At 35.4% G+C, this 12,654-nt stretch overlaps 1 protein-coding gene across 1 annotated transcript in view; it reads right to left on the reverse strand.

Moving 5' to 3' along the window:
* Positions 1-5,390: 5,390 nt before the first annotated feature.
* Syt16 (synaptotagmin 16) overlaps positions 5,391-12,654 on the reverse strand; it is a 106,934-nt gene continuing 99,670 nt past the window's right edge. Inside the window, exon 6 of the mRNA XM_076848336.1 lies at positions 5,391-5,704. Coding sequence (XP_076704451.1) covers positions 5,391-5,704 — 314 coding nt within the window. The remainder of the gene's footprint in view (positions 5,705-12,654) is intronic.

Raw genomic sequence — 12,654 nt, forward strand, 5'->3', positions numbered from 1 at the left:
TCCTATATTTAATAAGTAATCTTCTGACTCCATGTAGGAAGATGCTCTGACCCTGTCCCCGTGGTCAGGAGAAAACATGCACCTCCTCTTGGAATTGATATTAGAAGTCACTTCACAGCCAATCCCTTTAACTTCCCTACATGTTAAATTATTTCCAATTAAAATCCCTAAGCAAAGTGATTCTTCTCCAACCTCTTCATGTCTCTCCTTAATTAAGAAGACCAGACTCAAGACTGAACTCGGGAAAAGCAGGTTCACAGGTCCTCATCCAGATTCAATTAGCTTAGGAGCACAAGTAGCACAAGGCCAGTTCATGGTACCCAGTGACACTAAGCTTGAGGTAGTTTGTCCCTTACTTCTTCTGCAGATCAAATGCCAACAAAGGTTATCCTAATTTCCCAGGAAACAAACACTCCTCTTTACTCAAAAGTTTGAATCACTTGAGAACAACTGAGCATACTTTCAACAAGTCACTCTTAAAAGTCTCTTGAAAAAGGAATTATTGTCAGCTGATAGAATTCCTTTTATTGTTAGCTCTTAAGCGGAACAGTAATAACTGGCTCTGAGTAGAACCTCCCAGTATAGCAGTTAGATGAATTTCAATAGCTTGTATTATTAGACCATTTAAAATTTTTCGCCTATATAGATATAAGACATAAGATGTCGGTTTAAAAAGGGTCTGTTTTTAAAAGATTGTCTTTTTAGTGCTATACACTTCATTTTACATTTTCAGATCAAATTGAAATAGGTAGCCAAGTTGTCATCTTTACCAGCATTTTTGATGAGGTCAACAAGGTACCCTGTCCATGTATGGACATCAGAGCTGTGGGCAGGGGGAGGCCTTTTGTGTGGTTTATTAAGAAAGTACACATGAGGTTTTGTACCTTTTCCAAACTAAGGGGATAAAAGACAACGATTCTATTTTACCTCTGCTGAAGTCTATTTAAGACTCAATTTTTTCCATAAACTAGGCTTATCTTCAGATAACATCTACTTTCTTTGCAAATCCAGCCTGGCTTCCTGAGCCCTCTTCAGAGTATCTGAAAATTGTTTTGAGTTTTTCTCTGTTGTTAAAATTATTTCTCTTAGAAAAAGAAATAAATATTAAAGGTTTTTTTTTTTTTTTTTTCTATTTCAAGCATGATTCTAAGGAGGAAAAGCTGAATACTAACTATGTGCCAGGCTCTTTGCTAGGCACAACTGTGATTTCATTGATCTCTCTTTTAAAAACCTTATGAGGTAGGTGTTATTTCCATTTTCCAGTTAAAGACACTGGGCCATGGGCAAGTTGATTTTTTTTCTTAAGGCCACACAGTTAGCTGAGTTTCATTCCAACCCTGGCTAAGACATACAGTCTATGCTAACTTTACAACATTAGACCAGTTTCATTTCCCCTATCTTTAAGTATTTTACATAATTCCACAAGTTGTAGGAAAATGACTGCTTGTTAATCTTGAGTGTCTTTTGGTTTATTCATTTATTCTTCCTGAATATATGCTGGTGGATGCTAAGTGTACCCAGATTATTAATTTCTTCAATTCTCCCATACCCATGTTGTGTGATCTTTTTGTTGTTTCTGTTCATAGCTTTGCTTAAACAAATGATTCATTTTTCAAATTAAAATGCTCTTTCCATTTCAGGATTATCCAGCATTTGCTTTTTGCTTTTGTCTTGGCTCAAACAGAATGGAATTTTTTTTTTAAAACAACAGTTTCATTTAAAGTAAGGAGAGATTACCACATGTGTTTTCTGCTCCTATTTCTTTATTAAAAAAAAAAATAGAATTTGCCTCCATTTGGTTTCATGTCACTTACAAATAATTCTTCTCTACTTATTTTTTTGGATCTTGCCCTACTGAGTCCTCTGTGCTGCAAAAGGATATCTAGGTTTGGGGGAATTCACAGTTTGATGTCCACACTGAACCGTCAATTCTGTCTATTTAGTGGCTAGGAGAGAGAAGCACTTTCACTTAACCTAATGGTAGTTTTCTACTTAAATGATGCTTTACTTGGTAGGAAAAGTGTTTTGGTTTTCCAGTGAGATCATGTAATGTAGCCTCAATATAAAGCACAGTGACTGACCAGGAGGTAACAATAATTTGTAAAATATCGTGAGGTCTACACACTGTCAAAAGATATGTTTCAGACTTCCTGTAGCACCTAGCACTATGGAGAAGGTGAATATTTGAGATCAATCACTTAACTGTCAAGGAAGGGAGTTGGAGTTAACAGTGTCTAAAGCGAAGGACAACGCAACACCATACTCATTTCCCCTTGCAAACACGGTGGGGATTCTTTCTCAGGCCTTGTGCAGGTGAAATGCTTAGGATAATACACCCAAAGGCATTACAAATTCTTCTTATTTTAGGGAAGGCAAGACCTCCCTGACAGTTATGCAGCATCAGCAAAAACAGGGTCCAAAACAACTGTGCATCACACAGGGAGCCAGTGAAGGCGAGGGAACTGCGAGCAGGTGTTCGGCTGCCTGGTGAATGGTCCATTTAAAAATTCAACAATAGTCAGAGGGGAGCAGAGAGTACAACAGCCACCACCATGACTGGTGAGACCAACATTTCCCAATTCAGTGTAAACTCTTGCCTTGAAAGAAGGCACGCTACAAAGCAGATTTTTATAAACCCGGTACATCATTTGTTCTCAACAATATTATTTATAAAGTGTGCTCTTCAGGAAAAAAATCTCTGAAAGAACTACTCATGCAACAAAAACCAGGGCTGCTTCCATGTCAAATCTCCCCACAAGATATTAATCATTAGCTAGATGAAATAGGCAAAAGCAGCTTTCTCACTGCAGAACCAACTAATTATCTTTCATAACTCTTTTGAAAAGCAAATGTAGATGTAAAAGCTCAAGTGAAAAACATGTTAGATGCATTTGTGTCTAGACTTTGCCAAGAAAATAAGGGAGTTTAAGTGCCCAAAATCAAAAGATCTTACTAAACTAGAATTTCAAATCAAGGTTTAAAAAAAAATCAGCCTCCTATTTTAATGCATCTTGTCTTAAGAATTTTATGTTTATACAATCAGCTGAGGGTGAACGTTGCTGTATTTTCAAGATGTACATGCATCCTATATGGTGAATAGCACCAACATAGAAAAGTTATAAAAATAAAAAATGCTTTTCAGGCATCCTTTCCCTTAAATCGCTGCACATTCCTATAAACTGCATCATATGAACACTATTGGAAAGCAGATCAAGCACACAAAGATATCTTTACTATACCAACCGAAAACCTTTAACACAGGGTGGGTCAAGGGAGCAGAAAATGAAGTCCAGGTGATTACTAGGCACCACAAAGCAGGGGATGCAGGCAACATGTAAAGCAAGAAAATATGAGGGGAAAAACCCAAGGCTGTGTGTACAATATATACAGATTTTTTTCACATGTAAATTTTAAAGTGAATGCTGCTATTATACGACTGCATGAAGGAAAGCATAACGAGGCTGCTCTACTTCCCTTTAAACACAAGGCATAAAGAGAGTAAGGGAAGTGAAAAGCCAATTCTTTGTGCCACGACTTAATCAATCGCACTCAGTTCTACTCAATGACAGAGCCACACTCAGCAGTTAATGGATATAATGCTGGAAAAGCACTTTGAGGTCTTCCAAAGAAAGGTAGGGTAAAAACCCAAAGGAGCATGGTTTCATTACGTAGTCCCATAACAGAGCAGCATATTATGAAATAAGAGACTTAATCTGCAAATTCTCATTCTTCCATAGGAAACCATTTCTCTCCAACACTGAACCCTGAAATCATAGTAGAGTTCTCCTCTGCCCTAGTCTGGTCTTGTCAGGATAACCATTACACACTGCAAGGAATAAATATGTTCTTCAAGTGTTACAGCCTACGCTTTCAATCTGTCAAAATGCAGAGCGGAGGAGGAGTTGTGTGTTTTTGACTGTATACATCCATCACTAGCTATCACTGTTCCCACAGACAGGAAAAAGTCAACAATGAAACATAAAAGCTAAAAATAAGTGACTGAGCAATTGCTCAGAAAAGCTTCACATTGGGCACTGGGTTAAATGTACATTCCTTCTCTTTTTGTATTACTGCCAGTTGAAAGTAATTGAAATTAAGAGCTCAGAGGTAGGGATAAAGAAAATAAACAATGCACTGCATAAATATGTAAAAAGTTAGAAGAAAAATTTCATGCTCATAACCACACAAAATCAGTGTTCTAAATAACACATGCCCAGAATGCAAGTAATGACTAATATATGTTGCTGCAAATACCATGAAAAAATGACATTTATAGGCACTTCAAATGCTCAAAGAAAAACTTAATGTCATTCCATCTAAGCTGAAAATATTTCTTCATTCAGGTGTTTACATGTTCATTTCCAAGAGCCAATCAAATCAACATTTATTGAAGACTCACTGTGTACAATTTACCACATTCTAAAGATAGAAAATGAGCATGGTTTACATGCAAGAGTACATTCAAAATGCATGTCTGAGTATATATGACTGACAACAGAAAAATATAATTGAAAAGAACACCAGATTCAGAAAAATTTGTAACTCCATGACTTCAATAGTTGTTGTTTTTTTTTTTTTTTTTTTTTTTTTTTTTTGGTTTTCTTCTCATTCTTAGGAATTTGTTAGGTGAGAAAGGCAGCATAAAAACCTTGAAAATTACAAGTTTGAAATCTTACACATTCTAAACTACTCTTACCAACAATAAGTTTTTAAACTCTTTTCTAGTTTCAAAAATGATTCATGTAAATAAAGTCTGATAGAAACCATTATATGTAAGTGAGATGAACGAGGTATTTAATTAATACAAATTTATTTTGTAAGTAGAAGTTTATAATATTTACTTTTAAGGTAAATGGGTTTTTTTGACAAAGGGAAAAACATGAAATAAAGGATTATGAATTACAGTTATATTTTCTTATGAGCCTCAGCATCTGATTCATTTCTGCATTTTGGAATTTTTTGCACTGAGAAAAATCTGATCATACACCTAAGTGATCGCAAATAGTAACATTTAACAGCTCCTTTGCAACCTCAGGTTACTCTCCAAGTGAACAGAGACAGTAGGGGAAGCTTCATCCCACAGTGTGAACCAAAACTCAATAATGTATTAACACAAATTAACACATCATCAGTGGTCTCAACTATGGTAACATTTTCTATGTCATACACTTGTGTGTGGTTTTCTATTACTGTGTGTGTGGTTTTCTATTACAATATTTAAATTCAAATAAAACCTTCAAGAAACCCAAAACTCAGAATGTCCTAGGGTTAGTAAATCTCTCTTTGAAAGCCTGAAAAGCTTGCTAGGACACAGGACACACTAGACTTTGTGTCATCCAGCCACGCAGGTAACCAAAGCAGACATAGCCCACAAATGCCAGCTGGCACACCTAGGATTCCAGCAAAGTGTGCCATCTGCAGATCTGCTGGCCTTTGGTATCCTTCATTTCCTCCCAATGATCTTGCTCCTCCTCTCCACTGCTGTTCTGACCCATAGCAATCCAGCCAATCATCTCTTTACGCTTCATAGTACGCCTGTTATAAATGGAAATCATCAATGTGACATCAGAGAGCTGAAAGAGCGCCACCTGGAAAACAAACGTCTCCTTATAAACAGGATTGGGCTGACCACGGCGAATGGATGTCTTGCATCGGGACATCTCTTGGCCCACAGAATTGAGAAGAAAGAGTTTTCCATATGTATCTATGGGAAACAAAACAAAATAAAACAAAAGTAGGGTTGGGAAACGAGAGAACACCAATGTTTTCTGTTTTGCTAGTTTAGTTTAATATTTACATGGCCTGCAAATTTTTCCTTTCAATATACTGATCCGTACTCTTGGGCCCAGTCCTTGCTTTGGGAGTAACACAGCTCACATAAATTATTAAGGACAGGGATTACTACATTGAATGCCTGATGTTTCATGCACTCCCTTCCAGCACATTGTTCATGTTCATTAGAACCTCTACCTGCACAGGGTTTGTACATAGGTGCACAGGTAATGTGTGTGTAATGGTGTTGGTGGACCAGTTCTTCACATATATACATATATTTTTTATCTATGTATTTTTCATCATCAAAATACTGCTTTGTGACTGAGTTAAAGAGTCATTTCTCTTCTCACTGTCTGTTGTCTGCATATCCTTTGGACCACCTCATTTACTCCAACCTTCCTGCTCTCTTCCTTCCCCTTTCCCTTTGGTGCACTCTCTCCACACCCTCATATCCCAACTGATAACCACCTTTCCACAAGTGCTATGAATTAAGTTCCACTTGGATATCACTTTATTCCAGAAATCTTTGCTGACTTCTTTCTCCCACTAGACCTAGTTCAGATAACCCTCTTGAAGCCTCCACCAAAACCTAGCCTATCGCCTGTATCATCACTGATCACTTATTTGTCTGCAAAGACTGTCAGTTACCCAGTGGTAGAGAGGAAATGCCTGTTCCCATCATGCCCTTGAAGCCTAGCCCAGTGCCTAACATGTGCTCAACCTTTGACAAATATTTTGTGATGCATGTTCACGACTATCCAGAAATATCAACTTTCTTTCTTCTTTTAGTCTCAAGTTTTCAAACGTATAAAACAAAGTCAAACCTGTCCTTTTATAACCCCTGCACTGAGATGCTATAAAATAGTGACAAGAATCATATTTTTAGTTGCTTATAGAAAGGAAAGAAAACATCCAAATTTTATCAACATACATAGTCTACTTTTGCCAAAACTCCTAAATGGAAATTATCTCAATTATATTTTATTAAATCATTGAATTTATCATTTTTTAAAAAACTTTTCCCTTAACTACAGTTTTTACTAACTCAGATGCATATCGTACTTTAAATACTTCAAAAGGTTAGGATGTTTTCCGAATTCCATCATTTTGTACATTCTTTGCATATAGGCAGCTAGCTGATTAGTGTTTACAGCTCATTTCCCCACCTAACGACCAGTCAAACTTTTTAAAGTGTAAACCCAGATCTCTGTAATTTACTGTTCTCTCCAAGAGCACTATAAAGTAGGAAACAAATTACAACCTGCAGTTTTCTTTGTATGTTGATCTTTTTCTATTCCGGTTTGATGTGTTATTTTATGCACTTATCTGCTGAGAAACACAAGGTGTGAAATTACACTTCAGGTGTGAAAACACTTCTCTGTCTCAGAAACAGGGCTCTCCACTCTTCAAACTGTTCTACAGAAAGAGCTGTCACAAAACCAACAATGGGGGAGTGAATTAGCATTTCCCTGGCTGTACAGCTACAGGATTCCTAGGAAAAGTCAATCCAGTCACCAACCAACGCTCTGGCAATTCTTCTGCCAGTCACAGCATCAAGAATAAAGTGGATTTTGCAAACAAAGACATGCTCATTTTATAAAGAGCAATTTCAAGCTGTATGCCGTCACAAGAACATTTTCTAATTAAAAGAAAGGCTGCTTACTATTGAACTGCCATTGCTGAAATTGGGTGATACACACATGACAATGAAAGAAAATAATTTTATAATCAATCCAGTCTGAGGACGTGACCCAAGGATTGTTCTAGTTCAAAAAGGGAAGCTTTCATCAACCTGTGCGGACTTTTTAAGGCCAGAACAGAGGCCAGGCTGAGGAAATGCTTGTGTAGAAAAGTAGGGGGAGCATAATGGGGCATCTCTTGGGGTTCAGTGACTTACTCTGATAAACATCAGTAAGAATGGACAGAGAAGGAATCCAGTTAAATAAATATCCAGTTTAAATGACCTCTGTTTTAATTCTTTGGAAACTGATAATAGTTGCTACAAAATAACACTGAACAATGTTTTATTTTCTGATGATGATTCAGAAAGCTTTGTAGTATCTTTAGTAACTTCGAGCCATTATCAAAGGCTGAATGGGTCCTAATCCCTTGATAATTCTGACAGCTACTTTATTGGTCAATTGTCTTGAGCTAAAAGAAGATGCCAATGTGCTGAAACCATATATAATCATATAATCTCCAATTTATCATGACATAAAAGTGATCATTTGGAACTCAAAAGACAGTTGTCCCAAGGGTCAACATGGTATTCAGAGGTGATTAATACAGCCCACACAAAATGTCTGTCCATTCACAGCATAGTATTCTCTAAATTGTACTAGAGACTAAATCTTCAGAGAAGGGTTTGCAGGGAGCATGATTCATAGCGATGCAGGGCAAGGGAAAGAAATTTTGTCATTTCACTTTCCCTTCTCTTTTCATTTATTAATACTTGTAAAAATTTTTAAGATAGATAATAGAAAACAGCATCCACACATCATCTTGTGATAGCCAGAATTTTTCATATTTGCTATAGATATTTTCTTGTTTTTGTTTGATTTTTAAGAAGTATTACAATTGAAAAGTCCTTGAGTATCCTTCCTTGGTCATGTTCAACTTCTCTTAGATTTGGAGTTCATCATTTCTATGCATGTTTTTAAACCAGTACAAATTTTGCAGATGTAAATAAAAATATCCAGAATATATTTAATAGTGTTTTATACATTAAAAGTATTTAACATCATAGTGTATATCTTCCTGAAATTTGGTTCAGGATTAATTTTTATTATCCCAATGTATGTGTGTGTATATATATATATACCTGTGATTCATGTATTTTATCTGCTGTATATATTGTTCCAATATATTATCAAGACACAGTTTGCTTTCCATTCTCTTAATTAATGGACATTCACTTATAACAGCCAAGAACTGAGATTTGGGCATGGTGGAGCCTGCCTGTAATACCAGCAGCTCAGGGAGCTAGTCAGAAGAATTGCAAGTTGAAAGATAGCCTCATCAACTTAGCAAGGTCCTAAGCAACTTAATAAGAGCCTGTCTCAAAATAAAAAAAGGCTGGGGATATAGCTCAATGGCTAAATGACCTGGGTTCAATCCCAAGTACCAAAAAAAAAAAAAAAAAATCATTTTTGGAAGATTTCAGTAAACATTTTTCTCTATTTTGTATTGAACCAATATTCACTGATATTCAAGAATTTCTCCAGGGTGTACATGAGAGTGAGTTACTGCATTCTTTACAAATTCTAGATGCAAAATCTATACCAGTATATCCATTACTATTATTTTCTCCCACTCTATGGCTTATCTTTTTGCTTAGTTTATGGTTACTTTTGTAGAACAAATGTTTTAGATTTTTATGGAATCAGGTTTATACGTTTTTTTCAGTTGATGTTTTCATTACAGTTTTTTTTTAAAAACTATCTGAAATTCAATAGTCTCCCATATTTTCTTCTGAGTTCTAAGAATTTGTTGTTCATTAGAATTGACCTTTGCATGTGATGTGAGTTAAAGATTTAATTATTTTTTCCATATGGCAAACATTGTTGATTAAACAATCCATTATCTCCTGGGTAATCTGTAATTACATATCTGTCAGATGTCAAGAATCCAGGCTTGAGTGTCTTTCTTAAGCCTGATAATACTCATTATCATCATTTTATATTATGTCTTGATATCTACTATGGATAATAACTTTTACCATATTTTAAAAACTATCTTAGTTATTTTAAGCTCTTGCTTGGTTTAACTGGTTCTTGTATATGAATTTTAAAATTAGCTTTCAAGTTCTATACTAACCAAACAAAATAAACAAACCAAAAAAAAATCACCATTGGAATTTTGATTGGGATTGTACTGGACTGATGGTTTAATTTGGAGAAAGCTGTTGTTTTCACAATAAAGTAGATTCTCATCAATGAACATGGTATATCTATTTAGTTTCTTTTGAATTTCCCAAGAATTTTGCCATTTATCTCCTACAACTGCCTTACTTCCCTTTGTTTAATGTTATTTTGGGTATCCTGGAAATTTTGTTGCTTTTGTAATAAAAACTCTACTTTCTAATTGTTGGTATATGAGGGCACAAGTGATTTGGTATTAAAGAATTATTCAAATTTGTGGGTTTTTTTATGCCTTTAATGTAGAAAATCAGATTTTCACCAAATAAAGGAAGTTTTGTTTAAGTTTTAATTTTATTTGTTCTTATTCTACTGGAACTACCTAGAATGCCTACGAGTAAGTTTCCTTCTATGCCACATTAGTTGATATTCAATACCACTTTCACCTATCTAAGATCTTTCCTATACTCAAGGGACATAAATCTGTAAAACTACATTCCCCTAAATCTTTTGCCTGTAAGCTTCCAGTTAGATTCCACTAATGAAAGCTACTTGTATGATACAGGAAGTGGGAAAAAAAAGGGAAGCCCAAACTCCCTAGAACAAGCTGCATTGTGCACTGGCATTAGTGGATGACAATGGAGGAACTCTGTCCATGACATTTAGAAATCCTCATGAGACTCACCTCTTCTGTGTACAGACAGCTCCGAGTATAAGGACATCTTTCCCGTGATGTCTGCTTTAATTTCCTGAAAATTGTCTTCCACATTTTTATTCTCCAGCTTTCCAATAGTTAAACAACTCCCAGCATAATATACCAAGATTATTTTCTATTTTACTAACAAAATCTTACTGATGTAATAACTGGTAATCTCAACTGGAATGTTGCCATCATAAAATAATAACAACAACAATGATGGTGATAATAATAATAATAAGAAGAAGAAGAATGATGATGATGATATTTGGCCAAGAAGTAAGAATGAGAATTATCTTAGAAGTTATGTTTCAGGTAATCAAGAAACCAGTAGTAGGGCTGGGGCTGAGACTTAGCAGTAGTGCACTTGCCTGGCACGTGTGAGGCACTGGGTTCGGTTCTCAGCACCATATATAAAAAAATAAAATAAAGGTCTATCCACAACTAAAAAATATATATTTTTTAAAAATCCTTAAAAAAATAAGAAACAAGTATTAGAGAATAGAACAGAAGAAATCTACAATCCATGTTGTGTGAGTAAAACTGCCATTTGCTACAACTCAGGAGGAAGAACACATGCCTAATGAGTTTGTTGCTCTAGGGAAAGAGATTGAAAAAAACAGAATTTAGAAGCATGTATTCAGTATTATGGGCTTCATTTGGAATGAAGAGGGAAAGGTTACGCTTGGGAAAGAACTGACCCCTGTGTAAAGAAAAAAAAGAGAAAATACAGAAACTCAGAACTTTTTATAGTTTGGCAAGCTGAATGTTTCTAAACCTCCAAACAGTAAGAAACTCAGTCTTTGAACAACAAAGGCCTACTAAACCTCCCCAGGTGAATAATGTGATATTTAATTCACATCAAATATCAAATTATGGGTGTGGTCTTCCCAGCAGATTTGGACTTTCCCAGCAAGAGCTTAAAATAACTAAGTTTTTAAAAGATGGTAAGAGTTATTATCCATACTAGATACTGAGAAACATTATAAAATGATGATGATGAGTATTATCAGGCTTAAGGAAGACATGTAGGCCTGGACTCTTGATATCTGACACATATGTAATTACAGATCCCCAGAGAGATGATGGATCATTTAATCAATAATGTTTGCCACATGGAAAACATACATTGATTTAACGTGTATGTCGAATTTCCTTCCATTTTAAGGCTGAGTACTATTGCACTTTTTGTATACCTTTTGCTTATTTGACATCTCTTTTCAAATTCCATTGTTCAGAACTGGGCTGGGTTTTGAACAATGAAATTTGAGAAATGATGTCATCTTCAGTCATAGCTATATTGAACTACATTTCTTGCTCTTCCTCAAGCAAGAAATCTCCCAGGCTGTCTCCTCTCCTTCCAGGGCAATGAGGGAGGCCATGGGTTGAAGACCACATTTTTTTGGCCCATTAAATGGAGAAAGCCTGCATACGTTGGTCAGAGCCAAGAGGAAAGTTACGTGATTCACTTTGGACTGTGATGCAAAAGAACTTTTGCCATGTTAGGCCACTGAGACTGCAGAGTTTATCTGTTGAAATATCACAGGCTAGTCCGCATTAGCACATCTGCTACTACACATCTGCTAAAGTTACTTTTATAATTAATGAATAGTGCATTTTATCAAAAGCTTCCATTTGCATCAATTGAGATAATCGTGTTTTCTTATAAATCAGTTAATATGTGAATTAGACTAACAGATTTCCTAATATTGAATCATTCTTATATTCCCAAATTAAGCTCAATTTGTTGGTAATTACTTTCTTTTTTCCCCCCATATATACTGTGAAGCTAGATGGGCCCAATATAAACTGCAGTTGTATGTGAGGTAAGGAAAGGGAATGGGGAAAGAATAGAAGAAAGAGAGAAATATTAATATTATATCTATCTTTTACATGGCAATTTTTGTTCCCTTTATTATGACTATTAACAGTTTCATTTATAGTTACTGTTTTGGTTTCTACTGTTTATTTCACATTCGTTATACCATTGAAACATTTTGGCTGTTTTCTATTTGATTTATAGCATTTTCTTTATTCTCACTTCTATTGGTTTGAAAGTTAGATTAAAATTATTAACATGTACACTTGATTTAATGTCTAAAGTTTATCAATCTCTGATTTTCTCTTTTCTAATCTCTTAATTTTTAGAAGACTATAGAAGACTATATAGAAGACTATTTTAGAGCTGTATTAAGTTTATAACAAAGTTGAGCAGAAGTGTGAAGATTTTCTATATACCCCTACTCCCACATACATACAGCCTCTTAATCTCTCAGTTTTTCCCCTGACACATGGCATCTGAACAACTAGCTCTTACAAGAGTTA

This window comes from Callospermophilus lateralis, chromosome 3, assembly GCF_048772815.1.
Source record: "Callospermophilus lateralis isolate mCalLat2 chromosome 3, mCalLat2.hap1, whole genome shotgun sequence".
Taxonomy (NCBI): domain Eukaryota; kingdom Metazoa; phylum Chordata; class Mammalia; order Rodentia; family Sciuridae; genus Callospermophilus; species Callospermophilus lateralis.